This window comes from Hyperolius riggenbachi, chromosome 11, assembly GCF_040937935.1.
Source record: "Hyperolius riggenbachi isolate aHypRig1 chromosome 11, aHypRig1.pri, whole genome shotgun sequence".
Classification (NCBI taxonomy): domain Eukaryota; kingdom Metazoa; phylum Chordata; class Amphibia; order Anura; family Hyperoliidae; genus Hyperolius; species Hyperolius riggenbachi.
Window position 1 is genome coordinate 93,839,626 of NC_090656.1, and position 24,876 is coordinate 93,864,501.

At 44.1% G+C, this 24,876-nt stretch overlaps 1 protein-coding gene across 2 annotated transcripts in view; it reads left to right on the forward strand.

The window, feature by feature from the left end:
- The window catches only part of MPPED2 (metallophosphoesterase domain containing 2), a 308,331-nt gene that overhangs the window by 261,352 nt on the left and 22,103 nt on the right, over positions 1–24,876 (forward strand). For both annotated transcript variants that reach the window (XM_068261705.1, XM_068261706.1), the window contains exon 5: positions 23,325–23,440. In XM_068261705.1, coding sequence (XP_068117806.1) covers positions 23,325–23,440 — 116 coding nt within the window. The remainder of the gene's footprint in view (positions 1–23,324; positions 23,441–24,876) is intronic.

Here is a 24,876-nt window from a genome sequence, read left to right on the forward strand (position 1 = left end):
ACTTACCCGGGGCTTTCTCCCGCCCCATAAACATCTAAAGGTGGCCACACACCATACAATTTTTTAAATATCTGTTCAATTTAAGAATTGCAATCAATTTTTCTGGCTGATTGTAACATTTCAAAAATATGACCAATGTACCACACACCTATGTTCAATTTTTCCCCAATTATGATAAAATGATTGGAAACTCTGAGAAAAATGCTTGGGTGTGTATATTAACAAATTGACAATCTAACACACACCATACAATCTTTAGAGAAATTGAAGAAAAATATCTTGCATTCCGGATAGATAAAAATCGAAAAAAAGCTTTCGTTTTTTTCGGGAGATCCGATCGTTTTTATCGAATTGCCGTAAAATCGGATCATTTTATTGTATCGTGTGTGGCCACCTTAAGTCCCACGCCATCCTCCCGCGGTCTACCATTCAGCCGCGATCAGCCTCAGTAATAGGCTCAGTCGCATCAGTCTGAGTCTACTGCACATGCGCGGGAGGTCCACGCAGGCGCAAAAGACCCGGACTGGACGCGACTGAGCCTATTACAGAGGCTGATTGCAGCTAAATGGCAGACTGCGGGAGGATGGCATGGGATTTAGACATGTTTATGGGGCGGGAGGAAGCCCCGGGTAAGTATCAAAACTTTAGGTTAGAAGATCTCTGGTACACTTTAAAGATATCTAGATCTCAAAATGAAACAATTAGGGGCGGTTTCCACTAGTGCTGACGTACGCCTCAGAGACCCATGCCAGCACTTGCTCTGATTCGACAATGCACTCGAATCGTTCTAGCCGTACCATGCACGGTATAGAGATTCTAATGTGTGATGCAATTTTTTGCTGCCCACCGTCAGTTTCATTTTCATGGGTGCTAATTTGGATGCAGCCTATTTATTTCAATAGGCTGTGTTTCCCTGCCCTAATTTGCATGCAAGCAAACGCCAGAGGAAATGAGCCCTAAGTGGAACTGTAGTAAAAATAACGTATTGAATAAAATTGTTTATTTTTATAATATTAATTTATAAATTATTTAGTATTTGCCCATTGTAATATTGTTCCTCGCCCTGATCTACACTCAGAATTTTATCACAGGTGGTGACATTTAGTCCTGACGGATGATCCATGTGGACTATTTGTTTATTAAGAGTTCTAAAGCCCGTGGAAGATATGTGTAAATTTAATTAAGGCGGGAAATTTGGGCTCAGGGTAAAGCCAAAAGAACAGCTTACCCTGCTCCTGCAAAAGTCACGGTGACGTTAACTATTATTCCCCCTCCAGGCCGCCGTGAACGTTAGATGTCATTCGGCTGCCAAAGAATTATGCTGTTTTTGTCATAATTTGGGCTCTGTCTTTTTACACATCCCAAATTGTTGACTGAGCGCCACTATAGCCGTAATTCCCATTACGACCTATGGCGGCGCCTGGTATGCTCAAATTCCCAGCACTGCTTGGTCCTGAAGAACTGAATTAATGCATTCTAGTATATGTCGCTACAGTGCCGCTTTAAAGCGGACCCAAACCAAACATTTTTTTAATTAAAAATATTTAGTTGCACCACTCTGACACACACAAAGAAAAAGAAACACTCCTTTAAGCCTATGAGCATTTCAGTGCATGCTTTTCACCCTTCTCTTTTCATAACTAGGGTTATACAGGTGGCAGCCATTACTTCTGAGCTTAGTAGGAGGTTTTAGATCATGGGTGTGTTTGTCATCAGCTACCCTCCCTCACAGGGGCATCATCTATGTGAAATCTCACACAAGCTGAGATCACCTCCCCTGTGACATCATCAGTAGCAGCCTGTGTTTTGTGTTTGGTTTTTATCTCCTCCACCTGTTTGCCGGAAAAATCCCTGAGTTCCTCCAATAAATGTAAAATATTTTATATTTGTCATCATGCAGCTGAAAAAAGGCTGCTATTTATCATTATAATTTAGAAAATAGATTTTATTTCTGAAATCTTTTATTTTTAATTTGGGTCCACTTTAAGTTGTATCAAATCCTACATATACACCTAATATGTTTCTGTTTGGTATTCACTGTGCTCAGAGGGAAGTTTGTACAAGTGGAGTTACCCTTTAACCCTGTATTACTAAATGCAGACTTTCCCATTTGCCAAGAGGAGTAGCTTTAGCTGTGAGGACTCTTCAGTCCCTGTTTCTAGGCTCCGCTCCTATTAATGAATAGTTAAATTGAAATATTGTATTTAAAAAGTCATTTGACACTGGCATGCCTCCAAACAATGGCGTTCTCAGTGCACAGCAATTGACAGATTGACGGTGGCTGGCTGGCTGCTAAGACACATGCCATTCATGTCATTCATATGTAAATAATTGCAGATCAATATACAAAGGAATCACTGATACACTCTATAGAAATATAGGTTTCTGGCATTGTTTGGAAAGTTATTTAATTATGTCTGCTAGACTTTGGGTGATCTTTGGCTTTCTGCTATTGTGCCATCAGGAATAGCAGCTCTTAATAACCTTGAGGAAAAACATAATGCTTGGTTAATTTGGAGATGCGATTGTGCACGTCTGCACTTGAGAGGCCCTCTTGTTTCCTCTCATTGCTGCGCAGCAGACAATGGGGCTGAGAGGCGGACACACTGGCTTGTTATAACTGTAATACATCCATAATTTTTTTCACCTTAATTATGTTTCTAAAAGAACTTGAACAAACAATGCAGCAGCCTCCAACAATTCTTTCACAATTCCCTGAAAAGAAAAATCATTTTAGTTCTGAATTGTGGGTAAAAGTTGTTAGAGATTTTTGGTGACTTTTTTTCTGTATGGTTAGGGTTAAGTGGGAAATAATGTTTTCTCGGATATCTGCTTTTACAGAGAACCCAAGCAGGCTTTTTTTTTTGTAGTAAATAATATGCTACCTGATCGGGAGCAAGGTGGATCAGAGTGGGGGGGGGGGGCTCAGAGAGCGGCACAAAGGGGACACAGAGGCATGTCATGGACCAGGGAACATGCCTCTGTGTCCATCTGCCTCCTCACTGCACCGACTAGGGTACACTTTAACCACTTTACCCCCGCCCGTACGGATTTCTCCGTCCCTTTTTCCATCCTTTAACCCCCAGGGACGGAGAAATCCGTACTTTGCGCACTCCCGCCGCGTTCCCGCTCGTAAACACGCCGCCCGCCGCTAGTAAATACGCCGCCGCCCGCTCGCCCGGAGATCAATGAACGGGAAAATCCATTCCCGTTCGTTGATCTAAGCCCCGCAATGATCCGCTGCTCTCCGATGGGCAGCGCGATCATTGTGATCTTACCCAGCCTCCAAGTACTTCCTCCAAGCTTCCGGAAGGACGCTTGGAGGTCGCATTAAAACAAAAAGTTACTGTGACCATCTTGTGGCCAAATAGTAAAACTACACCCTACACATTTTTCACATACAAATAAATTACTTTTACACAAAAAATTTACTCATTACCTCCCACACTCCCAATTTTTTTTTTTTGTAATAAAAAAAAAAAATTTAAAAATGTACAATAAAAAAAAAATACATAAATAGTTACCTTAGGGACTGAACTTTTTAAATATTTATGTCAGGAGGGTACAACACTGTTACTTTATAAACTATGGGCTTGTAATTAGGGATGGACGCAAAACTGAAAAAAATGCACCTTTATTTCCAAATAAAATATTGGCGCCAAACATTGTGATAGGGACATAATTTAAATGGTTTTATAACTGGGACAAAAGGGCAAATACATTTTTATGGGTTTTAATTACAGTAGCATGCATTATTTAAAAACTATAATGGCCGAAAACTGAAAAATAATTAATTTTTTTCCCACATTTTTCCTATTTTCCCATTAAAACACATTTAGAATAAAATAATTCTTGGCATAATGTCCCACCTAAAGAAATCCTAATTGGTGGTGGAAAAAACAAGATATAGATCGTTTAATTGTGATAAGTAATGATAAAGTTATAGACGAATGAATGGAAGGAGCGCTGAAAGGTTAAAATTTCTCTGGTGGTCAGGGGGTAAACCCCCTCAGTGGTGAAGTGGTTAAAGCTCAGTGACAGGGCTTCTATGTTGACATCAACTATATCAAATACCTGGTTGGAAGTCCCTATTCCAGCTGTTTAGCTGCAGTTTCAACTCTCTGTGTCCCAAGTAGTCAAAATAGAAGATAGAAGGCACTGAGCCAAGCAGCAGTAGCAATCCTGTAGGCTGGAACAGCTTTTAATTGGCTGCTACAGGTCACTTGGACCTTATACATATGAACAGCTACATAGGCTTTCAGCCACTGTTTGTGGGCAGCTGAGAGCAACTTCCATTATAAAAGCATCAGATGTTGCAGGCAATGGATTAAGGTCTGGACTTTGACTGGGCCATTCCAACACATACTATATATACTCGCATATAAGCCTAATTTTTCAGCACAAAAAATGTGCTGAAAAGTTACCCCCTCGGCTTATATGCAAGTCAGTGGAGCAGAATGGATGGTAGAGCAGGTTTTGTTACTGGCAGAGGAGCGTAAGGATCATGCATTAGTGATCCTGCACTTGCCAGCTGGCTCCCTGCTGAGTCCGTGTCCCCCATCTCCTGCAACATGGTGTGCAGAGTGCACTGCTCAAGACTGCCTGTGTCCCCTGGCTTGTGGAGCAGAGTGTGCAAGCAACGTGTACCGTATATACGCACATATAAGCCGACCCGCATATAAGCCGACCCCCTCACTTTTACCTAAAAAAAACTGTAAAAAATGATTGACCCCCATATAAGCCCGGGGTAGGAAATGCTGGTCGCCTTATTCCCCTAGTGTGTCCCAGTATAGCTAGTATAGTGCCCAGTATAGCTAGTATAGTGCCCAGTATGGGTAGGTAGTGCCCCAGTATAGCTAGTATAATGCCCAGTATAGCTAGTATAGTGCCCCCGTATAGCTAGTATAGTGCCCAATATCGCTAGTATAGTGCCCAGTATCGCTAGTATAGTGCCCCAGTATAGCTAGTATAGTGCCCAGTATAGCTAGTATAGTGCCCCAGTATAGCTAGTATAGTGCCCCAGTATAGCTAGTATAGTGCCCAGTATAGCTAGTGTAGTGCTCAGTATAGCTAGTATAGTGCCCCAGTATAGCTAGTATAGTGCCACAGTATAGCTAGTATAGTGCCCAGTATAGCTAGTATAGTGCCCAGTATAGCTAGTATAGTGCCCAGTATAGCTAATATAGTGCCCCAGTATAGCTAGTATAGTGCCCCAGTATAGCTAGTATAGTGCCCCAGTATAGTTAGTATAGTGCCCCAGTATAGCTAGTATAGTGCCCAGTATCGCTAGTATAGTGCCTCAGTATCGCTAGTATAGTGCCCCAGTATCGCTAGTAAAGTGCCCCAGTATCGCTAGGTAGTGCTCCCCGCCTCCCCTCTCCCCCGCGGCCGCTGCTGCTTTTACCTTAGCCGGCGCCGCTTCTTCTATTCCCCTCCTCTCTGGCTCCGTAGGACAGCAGCACTCTTCGCGGCGGCTGCTGTGATGAGACAGGAAGCAGCAGAGAGCGCGGCTTCCTGTAGCGGCGATTGCTATGGGAACCACTCTCTCTCTCTGCTGCAGCCGCCGTGAAGAGCGCTGCTGTGAATTATGGAGCCGGACAGGAGGGGAAAAGAAGAAGCGGCGCTGGGTAAGGTGAATGCAGCGGTAGCGACGGCCTTGGGGGGGGGGGCTCTTGTATGCGAGTATATACGGTAAGTGGTGCAATAATCAGGAATTCTTCCTGTGTGAAATTCACTGTGTCTCATATCTATGATCCCATCTAGTGGCGTCTTGAGACACAACTATCATCTTTGTGGCACATCTGGCTATGGGGACAGGTGCTGACTTATACTGGGGGCACATCTGGCTACTGTGGAATGGGCTATACTCGGGAGGGGGCTTATACGCGAGTCAATCACTTTGTCCTGGTTTCTGAGGGAAAAGTGGGTACCTCGGCTTATACGTGGGTCGGCTTATATGCGAGTACATATGGTATAAATGTTTCCCCTTAACCTATTTTAGTTCCTGGACGTAGTTTCTACTTACTGTAAGTGACAGCAACACAGGAGAAAAGTTAATTATGGCTCATTTAACTCCGGAAGAAACGTACTTCTTATTTGTATATGTTAACATGTATTTTAAATGGTAAGATTTTTGCGACAGAGGTCCTTTAAATAAAGCTTTAACAAATAAAAAGATAACAATAAAAACTTGTGTTTAAAAAAAAAAAAACAACAACATTAAACTTACTGACTAAAAAAGTCTAGATCTGTTTTAAACGCTGCATATCTACCGTAGACAGTGTGGAGAAAGAGACTGTGGATTGGCATGCAATGCAGGTGTATGCTAAGCACTTTGTCTATCTGATGTCTGGAACATTTGCGCTGCCTCTCTATTCTTTTTAGCGGAAAAATAAAAATAAAAAATCCCATGCGGCAATGAATTGTACTTTTCTGAATAATTTAATCGATTGTGTCCAACACAATAGGTGCATAAAGCTATTTTTTTATCTGCCCACTGGATCCTTGGAATAAAGCAGACCTGTATCTGATGGTATGGATCCTGTGAATGCTGCAAGGGCCTCAGTAGTCACCCCCTGCTGTGAGGAGACGCAACACAAGGATTAGCCAGCGTGCTCGCTATTATGACACAGGCTCTGAGGCTTACAGACAGAGCTCGGAGGGAACAGAAAGCGGAGATAGCCGGTGATGATTGGAATCTGTCAGGCTTTTATTGTGAGATCATACAGCAAAGAGCTTTGTCATGGACTTCAACAAAATGGAAGACATCACAGAAGTTGTGACTAAACCAACCTGACATCAGTGCCCCTCTCCTGCTTTGTGAGGTTTTTTTTTATTAGAGATATTGCAGCTAGATTTATTACCATTATTGTCAATGTTGCAGTATCAGCAATTCTGTGAAGTAAAAGCTTGGAAAATAAAGTATGCCAATTCAATGAGGACCAGTAGTAGTGGAAAACTATGCAGCCTTACCGCCTCATCAGACTGTTGCCCCAATCGGGCTCTGCTGAAGAAAAGCAAAAAGAAAAAGGAAAGATTTTTGGTTGAGATATGTATTCACATTGTCCAGGCTTTTGAACCCTGCAAACAGTGTATAGGTGTCAGGGGCTTATGTACTTCAGATCTTTCCCCTGCTGTGTACAGCCTCTGTGAGTGTAAGTCACTTTCTTTAAGGAATACTATCATGAAGATTTATAAGATTTAAAATACATAAAACACAAAAATAAAAAGTACATTTCTCCCAGAGTAAAATGTTACAGTAGGCAATAGAAATCTGACTGAACTGACAGGTTTTGGACTAGCCTATCTCCTCATGGGGGATTTTTCAGGGTTTTCTTTATTTTGAATAGCACCTAGTGCACGGCAGTTGCTCAGTCCAACTGCCAGAATAGTGTGCAAATGGGTGAGGGGTCGGCATGTGTGTAGATCCTTTCCAGGGAGTGCTTTTGTAATGAATAAATGAAATACTGAGAATCCCCCATGAAAAGATGGACTATTTATTTATTTATTGTACTTATAAAGCGCCAACATTAGTTTAGGTTACAGACAATATTTAGGGGTGACATACAGCAATACAGGAATACAAGAAAAAACAGATCACGCAGCACAGTATGAGTACCAGGTAATGCTTAGTCAGTCACTGGATGGAGCATGGAGATTAGGCAAGTTGAGTTCACTCTGATCCATAGCATGGGTGCACAGTAATGGAGGTGCATGATCAGGTAGGACACAAAAGGAGGAGGACCCTGCCCGAAGGCTTACAACCTAGAGGGAATAGCCAAAAACCTGTCAGTCAGATTTCTATTGACTACTGTAAGTGACAGCAACATAAGAGAAAGGTAATTTATGGCTCATTTTACGCTGGAAGAAACATACTTCTTATTTTACACTTTTTTGCGATAGTGGTTCTTTAACCACTTGAGGACCCACCCTTTACCCCCCCCTTAAGGACCAGTGCTGTTTAATGGGATCTGTGCTGGGTGGGCTCTGCAGCCCCCAGCACAGATCAGGTAGCAGGCAGAGAGATCAGATCGCCCCCCTTTTTTCCGCCCTATGGGGATGATGTGCAGGGGGGGTCTGATCGCTCCTGCCTGCAGGCATTTAGCGGGGGGGGCACCTCAAAGCCCCCCTCCGCGGCGAAATTCCCCCCTCCCTCTCCTACCTGTCCCCTCCTCGGTGATCCGGGCTGCACAGGACGCTATCCGTCCTGTGCAGCCAGTGACAGGACGTCCCCTGTCACATGGCGGCGATCCCCGGCCGCTGATTGGCCGGGGATCGCCGATCTGCCTTACGGCGCTGCTGCGCAGCAGCGCCGTACAATGTAAACAAAGCGGATTATTTCCGCTTGTGTTTACATTTAGCCTGCGAGCCGCCATCGGCGGCCCGCAGGCTATTCACGGAGCCCCCCGCCGTGAATTGACAGGAAGCAGCCGCTCGCGTGAGCGGCTGCTTCCTGATTAATCAGCCTGCAGCTGGCGACGCAGTACTGCGTCGCTGGTCCTGCAGCTGCCACTTTGCCGACGCACGGTATAAGCGTGCGGTCGGCAAGTGGTTAAAGAGTTCTCTGTGTAACTTAACCACCTTAGCGGTATGGACGAGCTCAGCTCGTCCATTACCGCCAGAGGGTGCGATTTTGATCAAATAAAAAGCAGCACACGCAGCCGGCACTTTGCCAGCCGCGTGTGCTGCCTGATCGCCGCCGCTCTGCGGCGATCCGCCGCATGCAGCGGCGAAAGAGAGTCCCCCCAGCCGCCCGAGCCCTGCGCAGCCGGAACAAATAGTTCCGGCCAGCGCTAAGGGCTGGATCAGAGGCGGCTGACGTCAGGACGTCGGCTGACGTCCATGACGTCACTCCGCTCGTCGCCATGGCGACGAGGAAAGCCAAACAAGGAAGGCTGCTCATTGCAGCCTTCCTTGTTAATTCTGATCGCCGGAGGCGATCGGAATTATGCTCCAGGAGCGCCCTCTAGTGGGCTTTCATGCAGCCAACTTTCAGTTGGCTGCATGAAATAGTTTTTTTTTTAATTTAAAAAAAACCCTCCCGCAGCCGCCCTGGCGATCTCAATAGAACGCCAGGGTGGTTAATCATAAGGAAGAGTGTGACTCGCCTGCTAATGACAATGATTGTGGATGAGAGTTTTGGTAGACTTATTTTTGGATGATGTATTTTGCAAGTCTACACATGATTCATGACATGCAAAGTGTAAACTCTGCCAGTTAGTGGCATAGGTTTAAGTAGGGTGTGGTAAGGGTTAGAGGATGCCATAGGAGAAGGCATAAGCAGGACAGGAGATGGTGTACATGACTTGAAAGGGATGAGATGTGGCATGGCCAGAAGTGGATACAAAGTAGCTGGCAGGAGAGAGATGCCGCAGTGGAATGGGCAGGAAGGGAAATGGACAGGGTGGGATGGGTAGGTCCTGAATTATTGACATTGCACAATCTGGGCCCTGGATAACTGAATGACTTGTTGCAACTGCATCACCACCCCTGAACACATTTAAAGGATACCAGAGCATGACACAGTGACATCATGTGCAGTGCACTCCAGGCCATGGTGCGCAGTAGGACACGTGCAGCCTGGGTGGCGCCTGCACAGTAATTTTCTGACACTGGCCAACCAGAAGAGGGTCCCGGGGGTCTTTTAGGTGATCTTCGGGGGGGGGGGGGGGGGTGTAAGATAGAACGGTGGGAGCGGTGGGCATAAGTACAGGTAGTAGTATATGCCTACTCCCCCTCTGTTTCCCCAAAGTTTTTGGGCTCTGGTATCCTTTAAGTGCAAACTGAAAAGCCACCTGTTTAGTCTGGCATTTATGAGCACCTATTTTCTCTGTAACTCTGTATTGATCTGACACATATCTATGCCCTTTGAGTCCTATGGGAGAAAATCGCTTTACAAATGTTATTTTATTGCATTGCATTATTGTAAAAACTGCCTTTTTAATTATTTTTCAAATTCATAGAATACATTTATTAAAAAAAAATAGCTTTGTGGATGCTATGAACTTGGAGGGTGGTCTGCGGGATGATGCTTGTCACTGCACATGGTAGTAGTTAGCATGCTGGTGACCTTCCATATTATGAGGGCTGTGACTGGGCAGCTGACTGTGTCACTAGCATGTTGTAGGAACAGCAAGGAGTGACACGTGTCACGGTACCGCTAGCTAGCCGGGTTCTGCTTGGCTGGCTGCTGTCAGGAGAGATGGAAGGTTGCTGCGCTCTATATTGTTTTATAACGCAGCTCTGTTCAATCTACAGGAGAGGTCCTGAATAGAAATGGCTCTTTAGAAAAGGTGATAATGAATTTTACAGCCAGCAATAAATGTTTACTGCCTCTTCTTTCAATAGATATCAAGCAGGAGGCAAGCTGCTCCTCTTCTTGTAGTCTTCTACTCATCTGAAACCAATCATCCTGTGTGATTAGCTGGGATGGCGGCAGAAGCTCTATTGTATAGTAAAAAGATTTCTTAACAACTTAACAGCAGAAGACGGGGTGGGGAATTATAGGTTAAAGCAGAATTAAGGTCAAGGAAAGAAGGCAGCGCCGCATACAGCAAAGCCCCAGGAATAACAATGTTCAGAACCTTACCTTTTAAAATGGCACCTTTTTATCGTAGCTCTTGCCCCTGTGCATAATTGTCAGTGCCGGTGAGAAGTACAGAAGTGGGCATAATGCTACATAGGCATACATAAAGGAAGAACGGGGATGTAAGCTAAACGACCAGCATCGTAGGCGGTCATTACAGGACATCAGTGAGAGCGCATGCGGCGCAGAACAACTACTGATATAGGCAGGTTACCCAGCTCAATCATGGGCATTATCTACAAACTGGTATCATTTAAAAAAGGTCAGACAGGCTATTATTATTACTATTATTATTTTTATTGTTGTGCATTTGGCATCTCCTGCAGTGCTTTGGAGCACACCAAATAATTCTTGCTTCTTACTGCCCTTCAGTGGGACTCGCAATATAAGGATAATTTTCTGCACTTTAAGGCAGCATTATAAGCATATAAAGCAGCATAAATTCAGCACATTGCAATAATAAAGCCATGGAGATGGACATGCAAAGAACTCCTGTTGCAGAGTTTAAGCTGGCATAAAGATAAAGCAAGGAATGCAGAGCCACATAGTCATGTACTGTATATAAAACTTGATATAGGAATGCAAGAATTCTCACTACTCAATAGTCCCTGTATGCCTTCCAAGGCTACAACTCCAGATACTGTTAGCTGGGACCTCCCATGGAAATGTCAAATGTGTGGTCTCCCTCAGATGATGCACCACTGTGCATATAGCGGGGGCACTGTAGGGGTTACTCAAAGAGTTGTGACTTGAGTATAAGCCAACTCTCCCACTTTTGGGCCACTTTTTTTAAGCCCAAAAATTAGGCTTATACTCGAGTATATACAGTAACTCCTCTCAGGGAAAACAAATCAATGGTGAGGTTAAGGACTGTAATTTTATTGATCCAAATGAACGAAAACTCTCAGAAATTGCAATGCGTTTCTTGGGACTAGGTTCACACTTCTTCAGGCATATAAAGATAGCAAAATCTCCTATGCGCCATAGTAGAGCCCAGCGCCTCATTGCAAAATGTGTTGAGAGTTTTGATTCATATAGATCAATAAAATTACAGCTCTTAACCTCACCATTGAGGGGTTTTTTTCCCCAAGAAGAGGCAAGTTTACCTTTACCGCTTCTATTTTTAAACTGTTTTCAATTAATTTATTTCACTTTGCTGCGTCTGAACCACGCACATACCTCTGTGCTTACCTTTGGTAGCGTTGCCTTGGGTCAGGTGTGCTTTAAAGGACAACTGAAGTCAAGAATATGGAGGCTTCCATATTTATTTCCTTTTAAGCAGTACCAGTTTCCTGGTAGCCCTACTGATCTATTTGGCTGCAGTAATGTGTGAAAAGCACCAAAACAAACATGCAGCTAATCTTTTCAGATCTGACAATAAGGTCAGAAACATGGTCTGCTCCATGCTTGTCTATTGCTAAAAGTATTAGAGGCAGAGGATCAGCAGGGCTGCCAGGCAACTGGTATAGTTTAAAAGGAATAAAATATGGCAGCCCCCATATCCCTCTCACTTCAGTTGTCCTTTAAAGTTAATGGGAACCGCATTTTAATTTTTTTTTAGCAAATAATTACCTAAGGAGAGGGCTCTGGGGCATATAGAGCCTTCTGTCTCCTCTCTCGGTGCTCTCTATCCTGTGCTGGCTCCCTCCCGTTTCAATCCCCCACCAAAAGGGTATTTGGAAGTCTTCGGGAGCCGTGTCCTCCCGAAGACGTGCAGCTCCATACTGCACAGGCGTGAGCGTGCAAGAGAGCGTGCTTGCGCAGGTGCAGTACAGGGCCGCCCTTCTTCAGGAGCACTCAGGCTCCCTGAAGACTTCTGAAGCCTCCTTCGGCTGGGTAAAGCAGTATTTGACTAAATTAGTCAAATACTGCTACCGGGCGAGCCAGCACTGGAACGAGGGGACCAGGAGAGGAGCCGGAAGGCTGTAAAAGACCCAGAGCCTTCCCTCTCCTTGGGTAAGTATCTATCTCATTTTTTTAAATGCGGTTCCCATTCACTTTAAGGCACCCATACACTTTTTCATTTTTTTTTCAAGAGATTAGATATACTATTCAATAGAAACATCAAATCTATTGAAAAGCTATATAACCTATGCTATTTTCAATTGACAGCAGATTTGTTGGTGGTGAGATAGATATTAAACAAACTTTTTGCTGACATCTTGAGCCATATGCAATGTGAGGTGATAAGAAGCTCAAAACGTGCAAGCTTTTTATCACCTCACATCATTCAGGATTTACCGGGAAATTCTATTGCCAATTTCACCTGAGCGATGTTGGAGTGTTAAAGAGCATAACTCAGGCTAATATTCACCTGAGCAATACTCCTGTTTGCCGAGCGATGGGGAGCGAGACATTTTTGCCATGGAGCTGTCCTTCAGCACCATGGCACTGCCTTGCTCCCCCGAGAGATGCGCATGCACCCGATGCCATTGCAACACTTACCAGCCGTTCATCGCTGCCTGCGGAATGCACCGGTACTTTTGCTGCTGCCACCGACAGCCTCTTCTTTCTGGAAGCCCCAGCAGAAGCATCTTTGAATGTCCCGCTGGGGCTCCCCATTTGTCCACTAGATGGCCCCATGACAATGAAAATCATCCTGATTCCCATCAGACCAATGATAATCATTTTGATGATTCTCATTGGTTTACCTAGTGAATGAATGGGGAGCACTCCTCAAGGAGGATTTCATTGGTATAACCTCAAGACCAATGGGGAGCCCCGGCAGGAAGCTTAAAGATGCTTTGCCAGGGCTCTGTGACAACTATATTCAGAGAGCCAGAAGAAGGAGCAGAGGAGCGGCGTGGGGCCTGGTAAGGATTCAGAACTGGCTCCTTTACCTATTTAAATCCGTGGCATCTGGGGTTTCCTTAGTAAAAGAGGCTCCCAGATGCTAAAAGCAGCCTGCAGGATATAGGCGAAGGGACTTTTCACCTGCTCAGAGCAGGTGAAAAGTTTACACCTATGTTTGATGGGAAGCATCACTTTGGGAGGGGAATACAATTGAATAGGGGCCAAAGAACTGAATGGGTGATTATATTGCCTAAGGGCTCGTTCACATTGCGCTCCGTCGCTTTTGCGTTTGGCGTTTTTTGAGGAGTTCTTTTTTCCTCCTCCTGGTGCTCAGGTGGGCGCTGTGGTTTTTGTAAAGCGCTTTTTTAGAGTGATTGCGTTTTTTCACTCCCTGACGCAAGTCAGGAAGTGAACTCTTTGACCCGGAAAAGGTACAATGTACTCACCAGTATTCTTAAAAATGCAATCGCTGCACAGAGCGATTTTTTTGCTATACCTTCCATCGGGGGCAAAATCGCCTCAAAAATGGTTCCTGCAGCGCTGTGCTGAACGCACGGTGCACGAACCGCGCTGATATGAACCTTCTCATAAAGATTCATTGCACAAGCAATTTTAAAAATCGCCTGCACTTGAAAAAAGGCAGAAAACGCCTCTAGTGGGAACAAGCCCTAAGCGAGTTCTTTAATGCCCGGGGGTGTTAAGTTTAATTGCATTAGGTGATGCTCTCGTCTCCTAATTTAAGAACTCGGTACTTGCATGGGGCCCCTTGTCTAATAACTAAGAGGGCAGAGTGGTAGAACAGGTAAACAATCAAAATTTGGATCATATACATAGTTTACTTGACCTACCACAAACTGAATAGTATCTGTACCTGAAAGCCAATAATGGCTGTAGATATTTAGTACAGAGGCACTAGATGGTGCTAATCATTTACGTATTTGTGCAGCAGGTATTTTCCTCTTCCATTTTGAAAGGAAATGCATAATTACTTTATCTTATGCATAATGTAAAATAACATTGTATGAAATGCATAAAAGCTTGGGTTTTAAAGTGAAAATGCATATAATTTATTCTCCCGTCGGTTTATGCTGCCAACATATTAAACAGTCTTAAAGGCAATTTACAATCTGTCTAATGTCAATATAAAATCACCTGTTTAATGGTAGCTCCCTGTGTTTGGCAACCACACATTTACAAGGACCAGGAGACACAGTTTTCTAATAGCACCATCTACTGGTCCAACTTGGTATCTTGATGGATAAAGCTGAAGCGCTCCACCAGTGACATGATCTTTTGCGGGGTCCGCAGAAGGAGAGCTGACAGTCATCTCTTGACAAGAAAAATGCAAGCAAGTCAGATTTTTAGCAGCAGACTAAAAATTAAAAAGGCTGAATGTGATCCGGCCCATAGAAAAAAAAAAAAAACACAATCCTTCTACCGAAAAAGTTATGACAAATTCTGTTGCTTACCCAGTCAGTGTCCCATCTGTCAGTGGTGAGCACTGGTTGCTTGTCAGTGGTAAGTGTCTGCTTATCTGTGGTTAGCGATGATTGTTTGTCATTAGTCAGCTTCTGCCTGTCAGTGATGAACACTGATTGCTTGTCTGTGGTAAGTGTCTGCTTGTTGGTGGATAGCACTGATTGCTTTTCAGTGGTACATTTCTGCCTGTCATTGGTGAACACTGTTTGCTTATCAGTGTGTCTGCCTGTCAGTGGTTAACACTGGCTGCTTGTCAGTGTGTCTGCCTGTCAGTGGTGAACACTGGTTGCTTATCAGTGTCTCTGCCTGTCAGTGGTGAACACTGGTTGCCTGTCAGTGTTTCTGCCTGTCAGTGGTGTACACTGGTTGCTTATCAGTGTGTTTGCCTGTCAGTGATGAACACTGGTTGCTTGTCAGTGTGCCTGTCTGTCAATGGTGAACACTGGTTGCTTGTCAGTGTGTCTGCCTGTCAGTAGTGAACACTGGGTGCTTGTCAGTGTGTATGCCTGTCACTAGTGAACACTGGTTGCTTGTCAGTGTGCCTGCATATCAGTAGTGGACACTGATTGCTTTTCAGTTTGTATCCCTGACACTAGTTAACACTGGTTGCTTGTCAGTGTGTCTGCATGTCAGTAGTAAACACTGGTTGCTTTTCAGTGTGTCTGCCTGTCAGTAGTGAACACTGGTTAATAGTCAGTGTGTCTGCATGTTAATAGTGAACACTGGTTGCTTTTCAGTGTGTCTACCTGTCAATGGTGAACACTGGTCGCTTATCAGTGTGTCTACCTGTCAGTGGTGAACACTGGTTGCTTGTCAGTGTGCCTGCCTGTCAATGGTGAACACTGGTTGCTTGTCAGTGTGCCTTCATGTCAGTAGTAAAAAAAACTGGTTGCTTATCAGTGTGTCTGCCTGTCAGTAGTGAACACTGGTATCTTATCAGTGTGTCTGCCTGTCAGTGTGAACACTGGTTGCTTGTCAGTGTGTCTGCCTATCACTAGTGAACACTGGTTGCTTGTCAGTGTACCTGCCTGTCAGTGGTGAACACTGGTTGCTTATCAGTGTGTCTACCTGTCAGTGGTGAACACTGGTTGTTTGTCAGTGTGTCTGACTGTCACTAGTGAACACTGGTTGCTTGTTAGTGAGTCCACTTGTCAGTAGTGAACACTGGTTGCTTGTCAGTGTGTCTGCATGTCAGTAATGAACACTGATTGCTTGTCAGTGTATCTGCCTGTCAGTAGTGAACACTGGTTGCTTGTCGGTTTGTCTGCCTGTCGGTGTGTAACATTAGTACGGTTTCCCAGTCTCTTATAAAATGATACTTTAATTAAAATATAGTCTGGTTTCAGGGATGCAGCTCGGCTGAAGCTTCTGGCAGGACATGAGTCAAAATGTACCTGGTTTTAGTTGGAGGGCAGCTGAATACTCCTTTTGTTTCCCAGATAAAATTAAAAATTGGTTATTCAGTAATATCAATTATTCTTCCTTGTGAAATAATATTTAGCTTAGTAATTGGACTGGAGTTTAACAATTCTGAGTGATAATGGGAGAGATAACTAGTCATCTCAGTGTTGACCTCTCCTGGTCACCTTTTGCACAAGGAATGGGAAATATTTCTGCTGGAGACGAGGCCATCTGACACGGCTTGTCAGGCAGTTCCCAGCGGGAGGCTGGGGAAGGCTCATGTCTGGCCTGTTGTGAGGAGACATTAAATGCTGAGGAGAGAAAGTGGTCTGCTTCCTGGCCTCTCTCTGTATTGAGAGTGACATGGAAGTGTCAGCCAGTCATCTGCTTGTAATGATTATTCCATGCAGAGATTGAGCTGTCTCAGGTGCTGGAGGGCTGGGGTGATGTACAGCAAGTATTATTGTGACACCTTTGTGATACGCCAACGATATGGCTGTGATATTAAAAAAAAACCCTCATGAGTGTCTCTGATCTAAAACTTTCAGCTTCTCCTAGCGGAAATGTTCCGATTTCTAAATACAAGAGAGCATTAACCATTTCCTCACACTGGAGCTGGGAGGACTTTAATTAGATTTCTTAATCAGGCATATAGTGGTTACTTTACTAAGGCTGGAGATAAGTGCAGAACATAACTGGCTCAGCAAACCTAGGTCTGACATTGGAAGAATCATCTGCGATTAGGTGGCAGAAGTTTCAGACCTTGCCTGGATCAGAGCAGAACACAGAGCCTGATTGAACTGCAGGAGATAAGTGACTCGCTGCAATTCTGCCATCTCACCTGCGCCACACTAAAGTTGACCTCTAACAATATTGTTAAAGCAAATCTGAAGTGAGAAAATCACTTTAGGCTACGTATATATACAAGAAAGGCTCTGGATACCATAGAGCCTTCCTGGTCCTCGGTCTGTCATGTCATTCCTGTACCATCCCCAGTTAGTTACTCATCCTTATAGGTCTTTGGAACTCCTCAGCAGCCTCCGGAACTTCTTGTGTTCTGTACTCAGGGCAGCCATCAGGGGGGGACAGCTGACACTGCAGTGAGGGGCTCAGGGCTTCTGGGGGCCCTGCCCCCCCAAGCACTGGAAGGGCCACTTGTGCTGGCTGTGGGCCTGTGGCTCACTAACCAGCACACTGCATCCCAGCACTAAGGCCTAGTGCACACCAAAAACTGCTAGCAGATCCGCAAAATGCTAGCAGATTTTGAAACGCTTTTTCTTATTTTTCTGCAGCGTTTCAGCTAGCGTTTTGCGGTTTTGTGTAGCGGTTTTGGTATAGTAGATTTCATGTATTGTTACAGTAAAGCTGTTACTGAACAGCTACTGTAACAAAAACCACCTGGCAAACCGCTCTGAAGTGCCGTTTTTCAGAGCGGTTTGCGGTTTTCCTATACTTAACATTGAGGCAGAAACGCATCCGCAATCCAAAATCTGCAGCAGCCCGGGAGTATGCGTTTCTGCAAAACGCCTCCCGCTCTGGTGTGCACCAGCCCATTAAAATACATTACCCTAGCGGATCCGCACCCGCAAGCAGATCGCAAACCGCAGCGGAAACGCTCCGGTGTGCACTAGGCCTAAGAGAAGAGCGACATCAGCGCTTGAACTGAGGGAGCAGATGAGTGAACCCGCTACAGCAGACTTTCTATACTGGGTCATCCACCTATATCTGGCTACAGGCTACCTATACTGGGGCTGGAACCACCTGTGCCTAGCTACCTATACTGGGGCACCACCTATACCTGGCTACCTACACTGGGGCATCACCTATACTTGGCTACGTATACTGAGGGCACCACCTGTACTTGGCTACCTATACTGGGGCACCACCTATACTTGGCTACGTATACTGGGGCGCCTATAGCTTGCTACCTATACTGAGGGCACCTGTACCTGGCTAACCTATACTGGTGCAACCCCCATACCAGGCTAACTATACTGGGGGCAACTATACCAGGCTACCTATACTGGGGCACCACCTATAGTTGAATACCTATACTGGGGGCACCTGTATCTTGCTGGCCTATACTGGGGTACCAGCTATACCAGGCTACCTATACTAGGGGCATCTACACCAGGCTACCTATACTGGGGCACCACCTATAGCTGGCTACGTATACTGGGGGATCCTATACCTGGCTACCTATACTGGGGGCACCTATGCCTGGATACCTATACTGGGGGCACCTATAACTGGCTCGGACAGGGGGACGAGCTGAGACAGAAGGAGACAAGAGGTAACACAGGGGGATAAAAGAGGCACAGGGGAATAGAGGCGGACAAAAGAGGCACAGGGAGAAAAGAAATGAGACGGGAACATGAGGTCACACAGAGGGACACAAAAGAGGCACAAACTGAGGTGAGACAGAGGGGGACAAAAGAGGCACAGGAAGAAAGGAGGGGGACAAAAGAGAACGAATAAAGGATAAGAACGGACCTACAAGTCCCTATCTCATTTGTTAACCGGGGACTACCTGTATTTTGCTAGTATTTAACTCGACACACAACATGCCATGATCACGCCCACTTTTTGCTGCATCACGCTGTGCATGCCACTTTCAATAAGTGTCAAAGCCATGCACATTTTTTGCTACAGCGTACTTTGCGGGCACAGAAACCAGTAGTGGGTGGGCTCAGGGAAGAAGGGGGGGAGGCCCAGGCCTGATGATGTGTGAGGGGCCCCAAAATTTTTGATGGTGGCCCTGTCTGTACTGCACATGGCAAGCCTGGACACATCAGTGCACAGTACGGATATGCTCATTTTCAGCTGCCCGAGGAGACCTATTTGACCTAGCAGGTCAACCAGGAATGGCAGAGGAATGACAGGGCAGACTAAGGAATGGTCAGGCTCTATGGCATTAAGAGCCTTCCCTCTACATAGGTATGTAGTATTATTGATTTATAAAGCGCCAACATATCCCATGGTACTTATTGACAAGTCTAACATACATGGGACATTCCTACATGGATCGGACTCCTAACTGTAATTGTTAATTAGTTATTCGCTTCTGCACAAGACCTTGACTAATGTCAATCTAGATGTCTATGTCTTTAGTATCTACTCTTACTTTACCGGTGTAATGTGTAGTTTGTTAATTACCTTATCAAAAACAATAAAAAAATGATTTGGTATTGCTAAATTAATTTAATATATTAACAAAAAATTACATTCCCCAAAAAAGGATACATTAAAAAAGGAGAACCCAAACTTCTATTAATCACAGTATAGGATAAAAGAGACTGTTCTCATGTCACACATGTCGATGCCTCAGTGTCATGATTCCACTGTCCATGATGCTTTGCTTGGCCAGCCTCAGCCGCTGCTAATTAAAGGCACTGTAGATGGACAGAGTGAGACAAGTAAGGGTTTGATCAGGCCGCTAGTGGCATGGCAAGGCAGAGCGCAGGGATTTGTCACGGCTGCTTAAACCCCCTGCTGCAACCTGTAATCTGACAAGGGTGGAAGAATGTGAGAAGACAATTCCTAGACTCATCCCTAACAGGCATAGCTGAGAAAATTTTCAGAACTCTGCGATGACTTATCGAGCCACATGACATATGTTGCTAGGCACAAGCCAACCGCAAAATGCGACTGACCAAGGCAAAGCCATGGGGTTCTTATCAAAGCCCCCTGCAAGGACTGTGTGATATATTCACTTTACCCTTACTTCTGACAGACAGGCTTAGGCCTCATTCCCATAATTACAAATGATGGTCGATTGCAACTACTGCTCGCAATGCGATCACTACTCAAATTTGCTGCAGCAGTGTTTGTGCAGGGTTTACTCAGTACTGTAGTCGGAAACACAATGCAGGCACGTGAACAACAATAGACTGCCAGGGAAGCACAGTGTAAATATAGTAGGCTTCGCCACCCCTGGAATGTTGCATGTGACATTTTGTTGCAGAGAACTATACATGACACTGGGCCTATGCTGCTACCAAGCAAACAGCTGAACTTTCACCTGATGGTCCCATTGACTGCTATAGGATCATTCATATCTGGTTTACGTATAAGAAAAACATGGATACACATCCAACCTATTCTACTTAGAACCTGCCTGTGTTTGCTTACTATTTTTTTTTTTGTCTTTGCAAGAGTTAATAAACCGCGTTTCATCTATGCAAATGAGGCAGCCCAAGTACAATAATACAGCAGCAAAGCAAATCAAAGTCAAAACACACTCCTAATAAATTGATAATGCTAAAAAGTTCAAAAGATAATTATTTCTCTGTGTTGGAGCTGGATGAATCCGATTTTATGCCACACTGACATGGCTGCTGGTTACTTTTTACAAAACAAAGTTAGTTGCAAATGGGCCACTTTCTTCTGCACACAGATGAAATGTTTGTAATATTTTGCATGCTTCTAATAAATAAATATATATATATATATATATATATATATATATATATATATATATATATATATTTTCCAGCTCAGCTCTAAATACATTTTTTTTTCCAGCTCAGCTCTAAACATAAAAACAAAAAAAAACAAAAAAATCAACTGAAATTGAAAACTCTGTATTACTGTTAAATCTTGTTTATAATGGGGCTAATGTTCCTGAACTAGAGGCAACATTTTTGGTAGTGAGCCACAATCCAAAGAAACTGACAATATCCCCTTTTTACAAGAAAAAAAGCTGTCATGTATGTCACTCATTCACTAAAGATGGCCATACACTTATAGATTTGTAGCACATTCGAACCAACAGATAGATTTCTTGGCCTGTCAAGTCGAATCTGACAGGAATCTATATGATGTGTGCCACACACTAGGAACAGATTTCTAATAGATTTCAGAATTAAATCTATTGGAAATCTATCTAAATGTATTATTGGACCATTAGATCCAATGCAACTCTATGGTCCATCGTTCTGCTGCCAGAAGCAGATCGACCTAGATTTTCCATCCTGTTAGATAGATCAAACCGATCGAAATCGGTCGCAAATCAATCGAACGGGGAATTTGATAGAATCGATTTCTGATTGATCGATTCAATAGAATCGATCGATCGATCGATGGCTGAAATCGACCAGTGTATGGGCCCCTTAACTGGTCATTAGACATTACTATGATCTGATATAATTCAGCCATCTCATCATTGTTGAAGGTCTGAATTATATCAGATCATAATGACCAATTTCATGGAAATTGGTCATTTTGTTCAGCCAGTTTCAGATACAGGCGTGGCATGTGTTTTTAGCTCACTACAGGTGCCCTTTATGGTACAGATGGGGAAATAAACTTGTAAGTTGTATACATCCAACTCCAGACACATCTCTATATATAATGTCCGGTAGCTTAGAAATCAGATTGCCACACAATATTATCTTTCTGTGTCAAAGAAGGCAATGGGCTTAATCATCCTTACAACATAAATGTATTAAGTTAGCCTCTGATTGTTACTTCACCAATATTGCATTTGTAATGTATCATTGATTTTTCTCCTTTTAAGCAATAAGAGGACCTTTGTAGGTTACATATAACACTTCCGTTCCACAGCAGCCCTTTTACTGTGAACATAATCTATAACATGTCTGCATCGTTGTGTGAGAACGTTATTCACAAGAATTGTAGATCAGGTCTGATGATTGCCTTGTGTTTCACTTCCTGTTGCTGAACAGAAGCTTCACAGGAACAAGAAGTGCCCAGCCAAAACATGGGACCAGGAAATAGTGTGCTGAGTTCAATGGTCAGACATGGCTGCAGATCAAAGACAGCTTTTATGTAGAAATGGACTGCAGCTGTCATAGGAGAAGCGGGCAGACTGCAGAAAATATAGAGTTTTACATTGTGGACAGTTTACTGTCCTTAGAGAAGTGTTTGTAAACAGTAGAGAATGAGGGGGTTCTTATTGAAGCAGGTCAAAAGAGCATGAGGTGCGCCTCGTACTTCAGGTGCTCCTATAGGCTGCTATGTAATTAGTTGCTCAGTATAGGCGAACGCTGGCTACCGGTGGAGCAACGAGGGAGTGGTCATAGAATATAATATAGCCAAGTGCTTAGTAGGTAATTAAGGAGCCCCCTTTTTTTTTGCAAAAAGTTCCGGGGGTTGGGGGTATGGTGGACTTCAGGCATTGGGTTATCAGGTTAGTATTAGGCATATACAGAGGGGGTTAATGTTAGGCATATATAGGAGCGAGGTTAGTGTTAGGTGTAGATAAGGAGGGTAATGTTAGGGGTAAGAAAAAGGGAGGTTATTGTTAGGCGTAGGTAGGGGAGGTTAGTGTTAGGCATATATAGGAGGAGGTTGGTGTTTGACATAGGTAAGGGGGGTAATTGTATATAGGAGGGAGGTTAATGTTAGGCATGCATGGGGGTTAGTGTCAGGCATATATAGGGGGAGGTTAGTATTAGCCGTAGGTATTTGGCGGTTAGTGTTAGGCATATATAGGGGGAGGTTAGTGTTAGGACTAGGTTAGGGGGTTAGTGTTAGAGATATAAAGGGGGAGGTTAGTGTTAGGACTAGGTTAGGGGGTTAGTGTTAAGCATATATAGGTTAATGTTAGGCATAAGTGGGGGTTAGTGTCAGGCAAGCATAGGGGGAGGTTAGTGTAAGGTGTAGGTAATGGGAGGTTAATGTTAGGCATATATAGAAGGGAGGTTAGTGTTAGGTGTAGGTAATGGGGGGTTAGTGTTATGCATGTATAGAAGGGAAGTTAGTGTTAGGCATAGATAGGGGATGGTTAGTGTGAGAATTAGGGTACAGAGGGGCATAGCAGAGTATCAATATAATTAACAAAATCCTACTATCAGCATTACCTCACGCTCTTTTTACCAGGCGCCTTTATTAAATGTACACGTTCTTATGACTGTTCAGAGCCTCAAGATCAAGTACAGTTCCATTATTGATTAAGGGGCAATTTGATAGCGATTGCTATGTTTATCCATACACTTATCCTTTAAGACAAAACTTTTACTTTTTAGATTAGGCACAGTAGCAGCGAGATGACAAATGATGGCATAACGGCACAATGCTGATAACAGATTCTTCTTTCATCCAGGACACCGTGGTTTAATGGATGGGGATTTAATCTTCCCAGAGGCCAATCTTTACTTGACAAGTGGAACCTTATCCCTGAGGGCATCGACATTCTAATGACTCACGGACCTCCCCTTGGTAAGTCACAGGCACGTTGTCACCTTACACATACACAGGAGCAGGCTGTAATGTAAGCAGCATGAATCTTCCATTCCCAGCCTACCCCCCTCCCCCCCCAAACGGGGAGCAATGAATAAAAAAAATTGATGCTGTTACAGGAGCCCTGCATGATAATTAAACCCAGCAGATCCTGAGAGTTCCTAGGTGTTGTTTAAATTAAATTTTCTGATTTACTGGAGCCGGGGAGAATTAAATGGATATCCACAGCCGTTCTGCAGCCCTTCCAGCTCGGTCATTTGTTTTATTAACTGTATTTATCTGACAGGTAACTGCTCCCAATTCAGAGGCTTTATGAGTTTGGTGGATGGGCAGAAAGCTAACAGCTCCTTTTAAGTCTGGCACCAGGCTGTGTCTGCAGAGTGTGTGCTGCAGACTGCATTCATCCGTCATCCTTTCTGGGGTGCAAGGAGAGGGGAGCAGCTAATGCAGAGAAGACAAGACATTATGGTAGTGCAGATCATGCTCTCTGAACACTGTGTGTTTTCAGGGCAGTGGGCATATCTCTCCATTCAGATCCTGTACAGCAGGAACATGCACACGGTGACGTAATCACTGTAGCAATAATGCCCTGCATAATATGGCAAGCTGGTCTCAAAGGAGTAGGTGCATGAATTCATGTACTGTTACTGTCACCCTGCAGCACAGATAGGTAAGGCTGCCAAGTTTAGGAGGTACATGTAGGGTTAGTATGTTATGTTTGGGTGGGTTTAGTGTGACGGTAAAGTCAGTAGGTTATATATTATAGCTAGCTACATCCATGTGCATTAGTTTGCATTCAATTTATTTAGATTAGGGTTGAGTGCATAGTTTTGCATGTGATTTGTATTCAGGGTGTGTAATTTAAGTCCCTGGGGGGCCGTGCAAGCCTTTGTTGGTTTCATTTCAGTTGCAGCCTGATTGGGCATTGCCAATCTTTTCCCTGTAGGTTAGATATTTAGTAGGGTAGGTGTCAGAATAACGATAGTGTTAGTGTAGGGTCGATGTGAGGTTTACGTTTCCTGTAGATATAGGATTAGCGTGCTTCTATGGTCAGTGTGAGGATAGGGTTAGTGTGCTAATATAGTAGTGTAAGAGTAGGCTTAGTGTTACAATAAGGTTCATATTTTTGGAATAGTTAGTATGAGAGTAGGATTAGTGTAAGATCATGGCTAATTAGGAATACCTATGGTAGAAAGCTCATGATGACCCAGAACCCCCTGGAAGGTATAAAAGGCTAATAGAGGCCAAAACGCCCTCTATCAAAAAGCAAAGTTAAATGTAATTTTGCATATTCAGTAGTGATGCATCATGGTGGGAAACCACAGCTGCTCACTTAAAGTGTACCTGAGATGGGATAAAACAAAACAAATTATACATACCTGGGGCTTCCTCCAGCCCCCTCCAGGCTGATCGCT